General features: G+C 45.1%; 1 protein-coding gene across 10 annotated transcripts in view; it reads left to right on the top strand.

Moving 5' to 3' along the window:
• Positions 1 to 18,641, top strand: part of LOC134351471 (uncharacterized) — a 191,333-nt gene that overhangs the window by 60,922 nt on the left and 111,770 nt on the right. For 8 of the 10 annotated variants that reach the window (XM_063057653.1, XM_063057652.1, XM_063057654.1 and 5 more), the window contains 2 exons: positions 1,721 to 2,116; positions 6,914 to 7,282. In XM_063057653.1, coding sequence (XP_062913723.1) covers positions 1,721 to 2,116; positions 6,914 to 7,282 — 765 coding nt within the window. The remainder of the gene's footprint in view (positions 1 to 1,720; positions 2,117 to 6,913; positions 7,283 to 18,641) is intronic. The other 2 variants (XM_063057657.1, XM_063057661.1) reach the window with 1 other exon arrangement.

The following is an 18,641-nucleotide window of genomic DNA, read 5'->3' as shown; positions in this document are numbered from 1 at the left end:
GGAGAGAAGAGTATGCTAGAGGGACACACACGCATCACCAATACGCTTATAACTGCTGGAGGGAGCAGGAAAGATGGAGAGAGATAGAGATAAAGCAACAGTGAGAGGAAGATGAAGAGTGATATACTGTGATAGAGATGGAGAGTGATAGAAAGAAAGAGAAATAGAGAGAAAGTTATAGAATAAATAATTCAAAGTACATTTATTATCAAAGTATGTATGCAGTATACAACCCTGAGATTCATCTTCTCATAGACAGCCACAAAACAAAGAAACATCATGGATCCTGTTTAAAGAAAGTCACCAACACCCCCTCCCCCCCCCACCATGCACAAAAAAAGCAAATCATGCAAATGGAAACGATAAAAAGATAAATACAGAATATAAAAACACAAAATCAAAAGAATCCAGGCATACTCAGTTCAGCTCAGTGTCTGCAGGCTGCCCAGATTCAAAATCTCCCAAAGTAGTGTTGAAAAAGGAGTCACCAGAAATCAGAAGCACATCATAATGTGAACTACAGAATCCAGTCCACAAAACCGTGTCCAGTGAACCTTGCCCAGAACCCAGAACTCTGGCACCATCCTCCGACAGATAGAGTGATAGAGAAAGGTAGAGAACAATAGTAAGAGAAAGAAAGAGATAAGAGAGAGATATGGAAAAAAATAGTTTGACAGAAAAATAGCGACAGTGAGAGAGAGAGAGTGCGCTGCATCACTGTGGGTTTGGAAATTGCACTGTATTGGATAGGAAGGTTCTATAACAGGTAGTCAAAACTGCCCAACGCATCACTTGCACCAGCCTACCCGCCATCAAGGACGTGTATAGAGAAAGGTAGCAGAAAAGGGCCAGTAACATCATGAAGGACACCATTCACCCTGCTCAGGGACAGTTTGTCCCACTCCCAGCAAGGAGAAGGCTACGTAGTGTCCACGGCAGGACCACCAGACTCAAACAGTTACTTTCCCCAAGCAAAAGGGCTGATCAACACCTCCACCCACTAACTTAATCCTCCAAAATCCTCACCACTATTTTGTCATTTCCTGTTAGAGTCACTGTATGTACAGACACTCCTGTGCTCAGTGGCACTTTATGGACATACAATCAGTCTGTGTATATAAGCTATCTTATGTATTTATATTTATTGTGATTATTATTATTATTATTGTTTTGTGCTGCATTGGATCCAGAGTAACAATTATTTTGTTCACTTTTACACTTGTGTACTGAGAATGACATTGAACAATCTTGAATCTTGAACCTTGAAAAGATTCTGCAGATGCTGAAAATCTTGAGAAATACACACAAAATGCTGGATGAACTCAGAGGTCAGGAGGTATGTAAGAAGGAGAATGAACAGTCAATATCTCAGCCTGAAACGCAGGATGTTTATTCCTCTCCATTGATGCTTCCTGATCTGTTGAGTTTGTCCAGTATTTTGAGTGCATGGTCCATTATTCTCTGCAACCTCTCATGTTCCTCTGGATTTGATCTGCCATGCTTGGGTTTGGTTTTATATCTGGTTTTGGATTGGGTTTTGGATCTGGATTTGGATTTGCATTTAGTTTTGGATTGGGTTTTGGGTTTGGTTTGGTTTTGGATTTGGATTTGGATTTAGTTTTGGATTGGAATTTGCATTTAGTTTTGGATTTGGATTGGGTTTTGGGTTTGGTTTTGGTTGCTTCATACTCTAACCTGTGTTGCTGTTTCTATCTTTCAGCACATTATAGGCACAGGTACCCAGCCAAATCATTTTGCCACTTGCAGTTTAAACCAAGCTCAGAACCTCAGCCAAAATCACCCCCAGCAAGTGAGGAGTCATCAGGGGAAGATGAAGAAAGGACATGTGGTACTCACTGGAATCCTTTAGCTGGAGACAGTGAGCAGAACCCAGCTGAGGTGTCAGATGAAAACAGTCGACGTGCACACGATGCAGAGTTCTGGAGTGAATCAGGACAGAAAGGTCCAGGGGTGGATGAAGTGGATGTTCTGAGACAGAGCTTCAGTACCCTTCAGTTGGGATTGGAGAGCACATCAGCCCAAGACAGAGGGCAGGCTTTGAATGTGAGCAGGCAGGGGTGTGAGTTCAGCCTTGACAGAGACAACGATGAGGCAGGTAATGTTATTGTTTGACTCACCGCTCATTGCTTGTTGTGTAACTAATATTTGTCTTTCAGAAGGTTCGCAAGATTTGTCAAAGAGTCATAGTGACACAGGAATGGGCCATGCTTTTCTGAGCCAGCCCCATCTGCCAGCACTTGTTTCTTCACCATCTAAACCTTTCCCAACCTGGAAGCTTTTTATATATCTTTAAATATTGTACCAGTGGGGTGGCAGGGTGGAGATACGTCTCTACTAAAGGAGGTGTAGGGTGCTCCGTCCCTCTGCTGGCCTGCAGATGACCTTGAGTAAGGTGTAGCTCCTGGTATGGCAAACCACTTCTGTAGAAAAATTTGCCAAGAACGATCATGGCCAAAGACCATGACCACCCACGTCATAGGACACAGTGCATAATGATGATGATAAAGATTGTAGCAACCTCCACCACTTCCTCTGCCAGCTTGTTCTACATACCCATCTCCTCAGATTCCCTTAGATCATTCCCGTCTCACCTTACATTGATGGCCTCTAGTTTTATACTTCTGAAATTTGGAGAAAAGAATGCCAAAATTTGCCATGACCCAATTTAGGATTTTAATTTGTGGACCACAGAGACATAGAGACATAGAGCACTACAGTGCAGAAACAGGCCATCTCTACATTTTATGTAAAAATTGAATATATTATATTTAATTTATGATTTTTTGAATATTTAAGTCATGATTAAAAGACCCTATTGTATCCGCTTCCACCACCGCTGCCGGCAGTGCATTCCACGCACCCACCACTCTCTGTGTGAACAACCTACCCCTGACATGCCCCTTGTACCTACTTCCAAGCACCTTAAAACTATGCCCCCTATTGTTTGCCTTTTCAGCCCTGGGAAACAGCCTTTGGCTATCCACATGATCAATGCCTCTCATCATCTTATAAACCTCTGTCAGGTCACCTCTCATCCTCTGTTGCTCCAAGGAGAAAAGGCCAAGTTCACTCAACCTATTCTCATAAGTTATGCCCTCCAATCCAGGTAACATCCTTGTAAATCTCCTCTGCACTCTCTCTATAGTATCCACATCCTCCCTGTAGTGAGGTGACCAGAACTGAACACAGTACTCCAAGTGGGGTCTGACCAAGGTCTTATATAGTTGTAACATTACCTCATGGCTCCTGAACTCAATCCCATGGTTGATGAAGGCCATCACACCATCCGCCTTCTTAACAATACTGTCAACCTATGCGGCAGCTTTGAGTGTTCTATGAATATGGACCCCAAGATCTCTCAGATCCTCCCCGCTGCCAAGAATCTTACCATTAATATTATATTCTGTCTTCAAATTTGACCTACCAAAATGAACCACTTCACACTTATCTGGGTTGAAGTTCATCTGCCACTTCTCAGCACAGTTTTGCATCCTATCGACGTCCCGCCGTAACCTCTGATAACCCTTCAGACTATCCGCAACACCCCGAACCTTTGTATCATCAGCAAACTTACTAACCCATCCTTCTACTTCTTCAACCAGGTCATTTATAAAAATCACTAAGAGGAGGGGTCCCAGAACAGATCCCTGCAGAACAACACTGGTCACCGACCACCATGCAGAATATGAACCATCTACAACCACCCTTTGCTTTCAGTGGGCAAGCCAATTCTGGATCCACAAAGCATGGTCTCCTTGGATCCCAAGCCTCCTTACTTTCTGAAGGAACCTTGCATGGGGAACTTCATCAAATGCCTTACTGAAATCCATATACACTACATCCACTGCTCTACCTTCATCAGGCTTCTCAAAGAATTCAATCAGGCTCGTAAGGCACGACCTGCCCTTGACAAAGCCATGCTGACTATCCCTAACCAGCATATGTCTCTCCAAATGCTCATAAATCCTGCCTCTCAGGGCTTTCTCTAACAACTTGCCCACCATTGAACTCAGACTCAGTGGTCTATTATTTCCTGGGTTATCTCTACTCCCTTTCTTGAACAACACTTGCAACCCTCCAATCCTCCGGTACTTCTTCCTTCCCTATTGATGATGCAAAGATCACTGCAAGAGACTCAGCAATCTCCTCCCTCGCTTCCCACAGTAGCCTAGGGTATTTCTCATCCGGTCCCTGTGACTTATCTAACTTAATGCTTTTCAAAAGCTCCCAGCACATCCTCTTTCTTAATGACTATATGCTCAAGCCTTTCAGTCTGCTGTAAATTATCCCCACAATTGCCAAGGTCTTTTTCCCTGGTGAATACTGAAGCAAAGTATTCATTAAGTACCTCTGCTATCGCACCCAAATCCGTGCACACGTTTCCACTATCGCACCTGGTTGGTCCTATTCTCACACGGCTCATCCTCTTGCTCTTCACATACTTATAGAGTGCCTTGGGGTTTTCCTTCATCCTGCTCGCCAAGGCCTTCTCATGCGGGGTTCTGATTGTTATGTTCTGGTAAGCTTACAGAGAAGAGGAGTGAGAGGGAGGCGACAGAGTCAGAAGCGTAAGTGGGACAGGGAGATAGAGAAAGTGCATACAGTTCATAAAGATCAATCCTTCGCACAGCACATTGAGGTAGTCCAAAGTAAAACAGTAACCGAATATAGAGTAAAGTGTAACAGGCACAGAGAAACTGCTGTGCAGATAGGCAAGGTCATAACAGGGTAGATTGTTAGGTTAGCCTGATCGCATGGACATTAATTTTTGTAACTTCCAGTAATCACACCCCCTTCACCACTTCTTTCCTCATTCCCCATTCTGGCTCCACTGTCACCCACTCTCTTCCCCTCAGCTGCCAATCACCTCCCTCTGGTCCCCCTCCTACTTCCCTTTCTCCCATGGTCCACCGTCCTCTCCCGTCAGACTCCTCCGTCTTCAGCCCTTTCCTCTTCCACCAATCCCCACCACCCCAGCCTCTCACTTCATTCCCCTCCCCCACCCACTCACCTCTCCCCTCACCTGGCCTCACCTGGTCTCACCTAACACCTGCCAGCTTGTATTCCGTCCCTCCACACCCACTTTCTTACTCTGGCTTTGCTCCCCTTCTTTTCCAGTCCTGACGAATGCTCTCAGCCTGAAACATTGACTGTTCATTCCCCTGCTAAGATGATGGCTGAATTCCTACAGCAATTTGTGTGTGTTGTTCAAGGTTCCGGCATCTACCGAATCTGTCCAGAGTCCATTTTATCACGAGATGTATGAAACTTTTCTACTAGATATAAACCTTTCATACTAGTCTTTCCCTGTACATGCACAGGTGCAGGTGTGTTTGATGGCTCTGGGCTTGTACTGGATACAGTTTAGAACGAGAGGGGATCTCACTGAAACCTATTGAATATTGATAGAGTGGACATGGAAAGGATGTTTCCTGAATTGGGGGAGTCCAGGACCAGAGGGCAGAAAAGAGGGATGCCCATTTAGAACAAAGATGAGGAGGAATTTCTTCAGTCAGAAGTGGTGAATCTGTGGAATTCATGGCCATAGATGGGAACGTATGGGAATGTATGGGAGAGTGAGGAGATAATCGATCAGAGTTATAGGGAAGTAGTCACCCTGAAGTTGCAGGAGGCGAGTAGCTGGGTGACCGTCAGGAGAAATGAAAATGTGACTAGACAGATAGCGTCAAGCACCCCTGTGGCTTCTTTACCACTCTGGATACTGTTGTGGGGGATGACCGGCCCGGGGAATGCTACGGAGCCCGAGTTACTGGCACTGAGCATGGGTCCATGGTGCAAAAGGGAAAGAGGGAGAAGAGGGGAGCGGTAGTGATGGGGGCTCAGTAGTCAGGGGAACGGACAGAAGATTCTGTGGACACGAACGAGACATGCAGATGGTATGTTACCTCGCTGGTACCAGAGTCAGGAATGGTCTTGTTGCCAAGTTTGCAGATGATATGAAGATTGGTGGAGGGACAGGGTAGTGTTGAGGAAACAGGTAGGCTGAAGAAGGACTTAGACAGTTTAGGAGAATGGGCAAGAGAGTAGCAAATGAAATGCAATGTTGGAAAAAGCATGGTCATGTACTTTAGTAGTAAAAATAAATATGCAGACTATTTTCTAACACGGAGAAAATGCAAAAATCTGAGATGCAAAGGGACTTGGGAGACTTTGAGCAGAATGCCCTAAAAGTTAACTTGCAGGTTGAGTTGGTGGTGAGGAAGGCAAATGTAATGTTCGTATTCATTTCAAGAGGTCTGGAATACAAGAGCAGGACGTGATGCTGAGGCTTTATAAGGCACTATTGAGGCCTCACCTTGAGTATTGTGAACAGTTTCAGGCTCCTCATCTAAGAAAAGACGTGCTGGCATTGGAAAGTATTCAGAGGATCACAAGGATGATTCTGGGAATGAAAGGGTTATCATACAAGGAATGTTTAATGGCTCTGGGTCTGTACTCACTGGAATTTAGGAGGATAAGGGCGGATCTCATTGAAACCTTTCGAATGTTGAAAGGCCTAGACAGAGTAGATGTGGAAAGGATGTTTCCCATGGTGGGGGAGTCTAGGACAAGAGGGCACACCCTCAGGATAGCAGGGCATCCATTTAAAACAAAGATGTGGAGAAATTTGTTCAACCAGAGCATGGTGAATTTGTGGAATTTATTACCACAGGCAGCTGTGGGGGCCCGGTCGTTGGGTTTATTTAAAGTAGAGCTTGATTGCTTCTTGATCAGACATGGTTTCAAAGGTCACAGCGAGAAGACTAGGGAGTGGTGCTGAGGAGGGGAAAAAAGGATAGGAAGCCTAATTCTGCTACTATGTCTTATGGTCTTACATGATAATAAACTTGACTTGGGTTAACTTCTCACAACGCTCTCTTTGCCTCCCAAGCTCCTGAAACCTGGGACAGACCCATGATCTCAGGGACCAGCAGCAGCACCGACCTCTCTCAACTCCGGTGTTCCTCCATCTCCTGGGACAGCCGGGTTTCGACTGGCTCCACGGTGCCAGGAGGGAGCGTTGCCCCATCTGACACCCACCTTCGTAATACCTCTCGGCTGGTGACGAGTGGCCTTTACCGTAGCTTTGTCAGCTTGGATCAGACCGTACGTGATAGACCCAGCACTGGTGATCCACGCAGCGTACCATCCTCTGCAGCAAGACAGTCCCCCACGGAGAGAAACCCGTCATTTGTAGAAATCTGGCACGACCGGCTTCTGAACCACTGGCCTGTTCTCCCTCCAATTTCACCACAGACAGGTTTGTTAGCACCTCTGAAGAGTGTTTGACCTGAAACATTAACTCTGTTTATCTTCCCACGAATGCAGCTTGTCCTTTGAGGTATTTCCAGCATTGTCTGTAGTAACACATACAAAACACTGGAGGAGCTCGGCAGGTCAGGCAACATCTGTGGAAAGGAATAAACAGTCGACATTTTGGGCCAAGATCCTTCCTCAGGACTCCAACAATGTCTGTTCTTATTTTTGATTTCTTGCATTTTAAAAAAATTTTGTACTTGTTTGTTTGTTTGGAGGGGAATCAGATTAGAACAAGTTTAAGTTTCATTACATTTAACCATACATGAAAGTAGCCAAATGAAACAGCATTCCTCTGTGGCCAAGGTACAAAACACATTACCAACAGCATACAACACACTGCACATAGCACAAATAGCACGTGTTGTTACAATTTCAGAAAACCTTCCAGTCACAAAGAGAAAAAATAGTATCGCCCAGGTCCCTGAGTGGTATGACAGTGGAATAGATGGTAAGTTGTCACAGTCCAGCCTTATCTTGCACCTAACAAGCACGGGAGAGCAGTACTGAATGAACAATGGAGGGCTGCAGAGACGAGAAGAGCCGTACCCCAACCCAGTAGATTCTAGCATGCTCCACAGAGTCCTCTCCCACACTCACCTGGTCGGCTGCAACCAGCGACACCGTGGCCTCGGCCTAGTCCTCACCATAGCTGAAGCAGCACAGCTCTCTACCGTCGGTATCACCAATGAACCACTGCAAGGCACTTGCAGTGTTGTATGTACCAATGTCCAAATGGGTCTTGCAAGCACAATAACAATGTCCAAAAATAAAATCACTTGCTCACCAGAAGGAGATCAGAAATGCGGAGGTGCACAGAGAGGGGCAGGACATCGGTGGGTGTTTTACATAGTTTGCCAGTGCCTCGGCCTGCAGTACAGGAGCCCCATTCATTGTCATAACAGAGAACTGAGGGGCAATTTTCTCACACAGAGGGTGGTGAGTATATGCCAGAGGAAGTGGCTGAGGCATGTACAATAACACGTCACTGAGAGAAAGGGAATCAAAGACTAGAGGGCAAGGAGAGGGAGAGAGCTGTAGAGTCATAGAATCATAGAACACTACAACACAGAAACAGGCCCTTCAGCCCATCTATTCCATTCCAAAATGTAAAAGGAACTGGAGGGGTAAAATTTTCACTCACAGGGCAATCAGTACATGGAGGAAGTAGTTTGGGCAGATAGACTGATAACATTTAGAAGGTGCAAGGACATGTACAGTTGAAGTCAGAAGTTTACATGCACCTTAGCCAAATACATTTAAACTCAGTTTTTCACAATTCCTGACATTTAATCCGAAAAAACATTCCCTGTCTTAGGTCAGTTAGGATCGCTACTTTATTTTAAGAATGTGAAATGTCAGAATAATAGTAGAGAGAATGATTTATTTCAGCTTTTATTTCTTTCATCACTTTCCCAGTGGGTCAGAAGTTTACATACACTTTGTTAGTATTTGGTAGCATTGCCTTTAAATTGTTCAACTTGGGTCAAACATTTTGGGTAGCCTTCCACAAGCTTCTCACAGTAAGTTGCTGGAATTTTGTTCCATTCCTCCAGACAGAACTGCTGTTACTGAGTCAGGTTTGTTGGTCTCCTTGCTTGCACATGCTTTTTCAGTTCTGCCCACAAATTTTCTATCGGATTGAGAGCAGGGCTATGTGATGGCCACTCCAGTACCTTGACTTTGTTGTCCTTAAGCAATTTTGCCATAACTTTGGAGGTATGCTTGGGGTCATTGTCCATTTGGAAGACCCATTTGCGACCGAGCTTTAACTTCCTGGCTGATGTCTTGAGATGTTGCTTCAATATATCCACATAATTTTCCTTCCTCATGATGCCATCTATTTTGTGAAGTGCACTAGTCCCTCCTGCAGCAAAGCACCCCCACAACATGATGCTGCCACCCCACGCTTCATGGTTGGGATGGTGTTCTTCGGCTTGCGAGCCTTACCATTGTTCCTCCAAACATAACAATGGCCATTATGGCCAAACAGTTCAATTTTTGATTCATCAGACCAGAGGACATTTCTCCAAAAAGTAAGATCTTTGTCCCCATGTGCACTTGCAAACTGTAGTCTGGCTTTTTTATGGCGGTTTTGGAGCAGTGGCTTCTCCCTTGCTGAGCAGTCTTTCCGTTTATGTCGATATAGGATTTGTTTTACTGTGGATATGGATACTTGTCTACCTGTTTTCTCCAGCATCTTCACAAGGTCCTTTGCTGTTGTTTTGGTATTGGTTTACACTTTTCACACCAAAGTACGTTCATCTCTAGGAGACAGAATGCGTCTCCTTCCTGAGCGGTATGACGGCTGTGTGGTCCCACGGTGTTTATACTTGCGTACTATTGTTTGTACAGATGAACGTGGTACCTTCAGTCGTTTGGAAATTGCTCCCAAGGATGAACTGGACTTGACGTCATTTTCTGACCTCAATCCGATAGAAAATTTGTGGGCAGAACTGAAAAAACGTGTGCGAGCAAGGAGGCCAACAAATATGACTCAGTTACACACATCATCGAATGTACCTCTTCCTAGAGATGCTGCCTGGCCTGCTGCGTTCACCAGCAACTTTGATGTGTGTTGCTTGAATTTCCAGCATCTGCAGAATTCCTCGTGTTTATGACTCAGTTACATCAGTTCTGTCTGGAGGAATGGAACAAAATTCCAGCAACTTACTGTGAGAAGCTTGTGGAAGGCGATCCAAGATGTTTGACCCAAGTTAAACAATTTAAAGGCAATGCTACCAAATACTAACAAAGTGTATGTAAACTTCTGGCCCACTGGGAAAGTGATGAAAGAAATAAAAGCTGAAATAAATCATTCTCTCTACTATTATTCTGACATTTCACATTCTTAAAATAAAGTAGTGATCCTAACTGACCTAAGACAGGGAATGTTTTTTAGGATTAAATGTCAGGAATTGTGAAAAACTGTGTTTAAATGTATTTGGCTAAGGTGCATGTAAACTTCTGACTTCAACTGTATATGGAGAGACAGAGATGGGCCAAACACGGGCAAATGGGATAGCTTAGATTCATGTTTTGGCTGGTATGGATAGATGGGCTGAATTCCCTGTTTCCTTGCTGTATGACCCATTGAATTTGTGCTGGAAGCATTTTAATCACATCCATGGACTGTGTGGAGGTGGGTGGAGGAGGAGGTATGTTCCAAATAAAACTCCTGGAACTGGTCAACTTTATATGCAGCAGACTCAATTTTCAATCAGAAAGTAAGAACATGTTACATATTTAACTTTATGTTAGGGCAAATGTGGTCATTGCTGATACTTTGACTGAAGGTGAACTTAACCTGTCAAATATGCCCTAATTCAGCTACGGGATGCAATTGTGTGAGCAGGTACATAGAATGGTATAGCTTTGGAACATTAGTTGTATTGAACTAATTAACCAACTACCATCTGTCTGGATATGGTCCATATCCCTCCAATCTCTGCACATTCGTGCCTATCTACGAGCCTTTTAAATCCCTTGGTTTATTCTGCCCTGAACACCATTCCTCGTAACACATACCAGGCCCTCACACTAAAAAGAACTTGCCCTACACATCGTATAGAACATAGAACAGTGCAGCTCACACAGTTGAGCCAACTAACAAAAAAATAAATTTAAAAAACCTCCTACCTGCACAATGTCCATTTCCCTTATCATCTTTATATTCATGTTCCTATCCAAATGTCTCTTAAAAGCCTCTGTTGTGTTTGCCTCTACCAACACACCAGGCAGCACATTCCAGGCATCCACCACTCTCTGAGTAAAAACTTACCCCTCACATCCCCCTTGAATCTACCTCCTCTCACCTTCAATGCATGCTGTCTGGTATTAGACATTTCAACTCTGGGAAACAGATAGTCCTGTCTACCCTATCTATGCCTCTCATAATCTTATAAACCTCCATCAGATCTCCCTTCGGCCACTCCAGAGAAAACAACCCAAGTTTGTCCAACCTCTTGTTATTCCATATGCACTCTAAACCAAGCAATATCCTGGTGAAACCCTTCTGCATCCTCTGCAAAGCCTCCATGTCCTTCCTGTAATGGGGCAACCACAACTGTCTACAATATTCCAGATATGACCTAACCAGAGTCTTATAAACTGGTTGAGTACTTTGAACAACATATACAAGGTTAGAGAGCATCAATTGAGAGGAATAAACAGTTGATGTTTCGGGCCGCGACCCTTCGTCAGGACTGGACTTCATTAGAATACCAGGATACGGCTGGATTTTGTTAATGTTGACACTGTGTTCATCACCACCAAAATCAGAATCAGGTTTAATAACACTAGTATATTTTGTGAAATTTTTTGTACGGCCGGAGGGTATTGCAATACATAAGAATTAAAACTATAAATAAGAAATATATTTACAAAATGAAATTTAATAAGTAGTGCAAAAATATTGAGGTAGATGCATTGGTTCATGGTGCATTTTGAGCGTGTGTCCTTAGGCTTCTGTACCTCCTCCTTGATGGTAGGAATGAGAAGGGGACATGTCTTGGGTGATGGGGGTCCTTAATAATGGATGCTGCCTTTTTGAGGCATTGCCTTTTAAAGACACCCTCAATGCTGGGGAGACTAGTGCCCATGATGGGGCTGGCTGAGCTTGGAACTTTCTAAAGCCTTTTCTGACCTTGTGCAGTCACCCCTTCATACCAGATGGAGACGCAGCCAGCTAGAATAAAATAATTTATTAACATGTTCTGTTCCTGGTTGACTTAAGATCATCAAGACATCCTGATTTTTTTCTGGTGAAATCCAATCCTAATGAAGGGTCTCAGCCCAAAATGTTTATTTCCCTCCATAGGTACTGCTTGACCTGCTGAGTTCCTCAAGGTGTGTGTGTGTGTGTGCATGTGTGTGTGTGTGTGTGTGTGTGTGTGTGTGTGTGTAGGTGTGTGTGTGTGTGTGTGTGTATGTGTGTGTGTATGTGTGTGTGTGTATGTGTGTGTGTAGGTGTGTGTGTGTGTGTATGTGTGTGTGTGTGTGTAGGTGTGTGTGTGTGTATGTGTGTGTGTGTGTGTGTGTGTGTATGTGTGTGTGTATGTGTGTGTGTGTGTGTGTATGTGTGTGTGTAGGTGTGTGTATGTGTGTGTGTGTGTAGGTGTCTGTGTGTGTGTGTGTGTGTGTATGTGTGTGTGTAGGTGTGTGTGTGTGTGTGTATGTGTGTGTGTATGTGTGTGTGTGTGTGTAGGTGTGTGTATGTGTGTGTGTAGGTGTGTGTGTGTGTGTAGGTGTGTGTGTGTGTATGTGTGTGTGTATGTGTGTGTGTGTGTGTGTGTAGGTGTGTGTGTGTGTATGTGTGTGTGTAGGTGTATGTGTGTGTGTGTGTATGTGTGTGTGTGTGTGTGTGTGTGTGTATGTGTGTGTGTATGTGTGTGTGTGTGTGTGTATGTGTGTGTGTATGTGTGTGTGTGTGTGTAGGTGTGTGTATGTGTGTATGTGTGTGTGTAGGTGTGTGTGTGTGTGTAGGTGTGTGTGTGTATGTGTGTGTGTATGTGTGTGTGTGTGTGTGTGTGTGTGTGTAGGTGTGTGTGTGTGTGTAGGTGTGTGTGTGTATGTGTGTGTGTATGTGTGTGTGTGTGTGTGTGTAGGTGTGTGTGTGTGTGTAGGTGTGTGTGTGTGTGTGTATGTGTGTGTGTGTGTGTGTGTGTGTGTGTGTAGGTGTGTGTGTGTGTGTGTGTGTGTGTGTGTGTGTGTGTGTGTGTGTGTGTATAGGTGTGTGTGTTGCTCAAGATTTCCAGTATCCGCATGAACTCTTGTGTTTAGGAGTATTTTGAAATTCCTTTGATTTTATATAAAGCATCTGCTTTGTGTACTTTGGGGGCAGCATGGTAGTGTAGTGGTTGGCATAACGATGCATTTCACCGCATGTTTCTAATTTTGTAGTGCTTTTTGACAAATAAAGCTAATTTTCAACCTTTGTTTTGAACTCACTTATGTGAGGTCAGAAATCAGTAACCGACGCAGGGTGGCCCTTTCTCTAAATGCCCTGGCCCTGCTGAGACTTACAGATGGACAATTCTATTATGGCTGCTTGACTTGCCTTTCAGATCTCTGTTCCAGGACCAAACAATCACTGGCTGACCCACTTTAACCCTTCGTAGCATCATCGGCAAAGTGCAATTGTCCTTGACAATGAAGAAGATCCTCTCATTGTGCAGCTCCTCCTTTGATACTCTGGGCCCAAGTCAACAGGCTTTTAAATGGCTACAGGAAAAGACAAAGTGGCTTGCTGTTTCCAAAGGACTTCACTTGAACGTCCCTTTCACTGCTCTCAATGTTTGGGGTAATGTGTTCAGACTGAAGATGATGGGGAAGCTGACAGGCACAATATGCTTTGAAGTGTCTTGTCAAATAATTCCTTCCATGCTAATTGTCCCAGGAAACTAGAAGGAGCCTGGTCTGAGAGCTTCTCTGTCCTGCTGAGAGAAAAATAAGAATGTAAATGAGCCTGGTTCAGCATTCTGGCATTATGGACAATGAGATGGCTACTGTCCAGGACACTGTGGAGAATGAGACCATAAGACCATAAGACTTAGGAGCAGAATTAGGATATTCAGCCCATCACGTCTGCTGTGTCATTCCATCTTGGCTGATTTATTATCTCTCTCAACCCCATTCCCCTCCCTTCCCCCTGTAATCTTTGCCGCCTTGACTAATCAAGAACCTATCAACCTTTGCTTTAAATATACTTACTGACATGGCCTCCACATCTGTCTGTGGCCCCCTGCCAGTCTCCCAATCTCCTATGCATGTTAGTATCTATCCTGTAATACCGTGGCCTCTTATCTTGTTTAGCAGACTCCTGTACAGCATCTTGTCAAAAGTTTCTGAAACTCTAAGTAAACAACATCCATTGATTCTCCTTTGTCAATCCTGCCTGTTATTTCCTCCCAAAGATTCCCAACAGATTTGTCCGGCAAGATTTCCCTTTAAGAAAAACCAAGCAGAATTTTGCCTGTTTTATCATGTGCCTCCAAGTATCCTGCAAACTCATACTTAATAATGGACCTAATAATATCCTTAATGGTGGTTAACCATCATGTCTGACGATGACGGGAAACCTGTGGGGCAGAGTTTTTAAAGTGGTTAAGCCATTGCTTTCTCTCACCTCAGAAGTCTGGGTCCAGCAGTATGAGTAAGTATCACAAACTATGGTCTTCCTTGGTTGCTGTGAATGACCATGATATCTACTGTACCTTGACATGCCCTTCACTCACCACAAAGCATTGCAGTCATGCCTTCCTAGCCTTTGGGTCTCACAGTAGATCTCATCCGCTCAGTCCACCAGAGTTGACTTTGCAAGCTATAACAGGCATGTCCCTATCTCACCAGGATATTATACTGTCAGCTGGCCTCACCTGGCGTAGCCGCCTGTTGAACCGGTGTACCAGGTTGTGCTGCCACTTACAAACGGCTACTTAGAACCACAGCTGGGAGCTGAGTGTCTGGTGGGGAGCAAAGATGAGTGAGCTGCCCTGAAGTGGACATGACAGGTCCTTTTGCAAGAGGTGCTACCCCTCCTTGGACATCCCATACAACCCAATATCCTTAATAATGAAATGGCTACTGAAAGGAACTCTATGGATAATGAGATGGTTACTGACTAGGACACTGTGGACAGTAAGATGGCTATTGTCCAGGACACTGTGGACAAGGGGATGGTTACTGTCTGGGATACTGTGGACAAGAAGATCCATACTGACTGGAATACTCTGGAGAATGAAACGGCTACTGACCAGGATACTGTGACAGTGAGATTGACTGGGACACTGTGGACAAGGGATGGCTACTGACTAGGATACTATGGATAATGGGATGGCTACTGACCCTGATACTGTGAACAATAAGATAGTTATTGACTGGGATACTGTCGAAATGAGATGGTTACTGATTGGGACTCTGTGGACAATGAGATGGGTACTGACTGGGACACTGGACAATGAGATGGGTGCTGACTGGGACACTGTGGACACGGAGATGGGTATGGACTGGGATACTGTGGACAATGAGATGGGTACCGACTGGGATACTGTGGATAATGAGATGGGTACTTTCTGGGACACTGTGGACAATGGGATGGGTACTGACTGGGATACTGTGGATAATGGGATGGGTACTGACTCGGATACTGCGGACAATGAGACTGGTACTGACTGGGATACTGTGGATAATGAGATGGGTGCTGACTGGGATACTATGGATAATGAAATAGGTACGGACTGGTCTGGAGAATGAGATGGGTACTGACTGGGACACTGTGGACAAAGAGATGGGTACTGACTGGGACACTGTGGACAAAGAGATTGGTACTGACTGGGATACTGTGGATAATGGGATGGGTACTGACTGGGATACTGTGGATAATGAAATAGGTACGGACTGGTCAGGAGAATGAGATGGGTACTGACTAGGACACTGGACAATGGGACGGGTACTGACTGGGACACTGGACAATGGGACGGGTACTGACTGGGATACTGTGGACAATGGGATGAGTACTGACTGGGGTACTGTGGACAATGAGATGGGTACTGACTGGGATACTGTGGATAATGAAATAGGTACGGACTGGTCAGGAGAATGAGATGGGTACTGACTAGGACACTGGACAATGGGACGGGTACTGACTGGGACACTGGACAATGGGACGGGTACTGACTGGGATACTGTGGATAATGGGATGAGTACTGACTGGGGTACTGTGGACAATGAGATGAGTACTGACTGGGATACTGTAGATAACGTGATGGCTATTGATCAGGATTCTGTGGACAATGGGACGGCTACTGACAGGAATACTGTGGAGAACTCTCCTGTTCTTTAAAATAGCTTATGTCCATGAACACAAGAGATTCTGAAGAAATTCAGAACAATGCACGCAAAAATGCTGGAAGAACTCAGCAGGTTAGGTGGCATCTATGGAGAGGGATAAACATTTCAACATTTCAGGTCACGGCCCTGCATTATGTACCTAGAGGAAGACAGCAGAATAAAAAATGAAGTGAGGGAGTGAATGATAGCCAGAAAGTGTTAGGTGAAGCCAGGTGGGAAAGGTAAAGGGCTGGAGAGGAAGAAATCTGATAGGTGAGGAAAGTGGACCATCAGAGGAAGGGAAGAAGGAGGGGACCCAGGAGAAGGTGATAGGCAGGTGAGAAGAGGTAAGAGTGGGGATTAGAAGTTGAGGGAAGGGGGAGGGGATTTTTTTTACAGGAAGGAGAAATCGATATTCATGCCATCAGGTTGGAGGCTACTCAAACAGAATATAAGGTGTTGCTCCTCCACCTTGAGGGTGGCCTCATCTTGGCACAAGAGGAGGACATGGACAGACATGTTGGAACGGGAATGGGAATTGGAATTAAAATGTTTGGCCATTGGGAAGTTTTGCTTTTGGTGGATGGAGTGGCAGTGCTCAACAACTTGACTGGCAGGCAAGAGCTGTCCAATCAGAATCAGGTTTATTATCACTGAAACATGATGCGACATTTGTTATTTTGTGGCAGAAGAATAATGCAAAGATGTGAAAATTACTAATTTACAAATTAAGTAAGTAGTCCACAAAGAAAGAAGGTAGTGTTCATGGGTTCATGAACTGTTTGGAAATCTGATGGCGGAGGGGAAGAAGTTGTTCCTGAAACGTGCTGTGTCATTCTTGGTGAGGCCACACTTGGAGTATTGCATTCAGTTTTGGTCACCCTGCTATTGGAAGTAAGTGATTAAACTGGAAAAAAACGCAGAAACAATTTACAAGGATGTCAGTCGGAGTCGAGGGGCTGGGTTATAGGGAGAGGTTGGGCAGGTTAGGATCAGCCCATTCAGGAGTTCCTCTATCATCTGCATCTCCTGCCCATGAAGGTGCACTTGTCCATTAATTGGACATGGACCATTCTCCCCATCAGTTTGTTCCTCCCCAGCAATTAGTGATGCTGTTCTTCACTCTTTCAGATGCCTTCAAGTCCAGTTGAATTTATTGTCACATGAACAAGTATGGCAAGGACAATGAAAACCTTTATAAACCCACAAACTCCCACAGCTACCTGGAGTATACCTCCTCCCACTCTGTTACTTGTAAAAACACTATTCTCTTCTCTCGATTCCTCCGTCTCTGCTGCATCTGCTTTCAGAATGAGGCTTTTCATTCTAGAAGAAAGGAGATGTCCTCCTTCTTCAAAGAAAATGGCTTCCCTTCCTCCACCATCAATGCTGCCCTCAACTACATCTCTTCCATTTCACGCATGTCTGCTGTCACCCCATCCACCCACCACCCTGACAGGAATAGGGTTCCTCTTGCCCTCATCTACCACCCCATCAGCCTCCACGTCCAGCACATAATTCTCTGCAGCTTCTGCCACCTCCAATGGGATCCCACCTCCAAACACATCTTCCCCCACCCCCCCCCCCACTTTCTGCTTTCCGCAGGGATCACTTCCTACGCGACTCCCCTGTCCATTTGTCCCTTCCCACTGATCTCCCTCCTGGCACTTATCCTTGCAAGCGGAACAAGTGCTACACCTGCCCCTACACCTCCTCCCTCACTACCAGTCAGGGCCCCAAGTGGTCCTTCCAGGGAGGTGACACTTCTCCTCTGAGTCTGTTGGGGTCATATACTGTGTCCAGTGCTCCTGGTGTGGCCTCCCGTATATTGGTGAGATCCAATGTGGATTGCGAGACTGCTTCACCAAGCAACTATGCTCTGTCTGCCAGAAATAGCAGTATTTCCCATTGGCCACCTATTTTAATTCCACTTCCCATTCCCAATCCTCCACTGTCGTGATGAGGCCACACTCAGGTTGGAGGAACAACATCTTATATTCTGTCTGGGTAGCTTCCAACCTGACGGCATGAACATTAATTTCTCAACCTTCCGGTAATGCCGCCCCCCACCTTTCCTTCAGCATTCCCCATCCCCTTCTCCCCCTCTCACCTTATCTCCTTGCCTGTCCATCGCCTCTCTCTGGTTCTCCTCCCCACCTTTTATTTCTGCCATGGCCTTCTGTCCTCTCCTATAGGACTCCCTGTTCTCCAGCCCTGTATCTCTTTCACCAATCAACTTTCCAGCTCTTTGCTTCATCCCTCCCCCTTCTGGCTTTACCTATCATGTTGTCTTTCTCTCTCCCCTCCTCCCACCTTCTAACTCTACTACCCATTTTTTTTCTCCAGTCCTGCCGAAGGGTCTCGGCCCAAAACTTTGATTGTACTCTTTTCCACAGATGCTGCCTGACCTGCTGAGTTTCTCCAGCATTTGTGTGTGTTGCAATGAAAACTTTATCTGCAGCAGCATCACAGGC

The sequence above is a fragment of the Mobula hypostoma genome, chromosome 9 (genome assembly GCF_963921235.1).
Source record: "Mobula hypostoma chromosome 9, sMobHyp1.1, whole genome shotgun sequence".
Taxonomy (NCBI): Eukaryota; Metazoa; Chordata; class Chondrichthyes; order Myliobatiformes; family Myliobatidae; genus Mobula; species Mobula hypostoma.
Note: the sequence above shows the minus strand (reverse complement) of the source record. Positions and strands in the feature narration are given on the sequence as shown.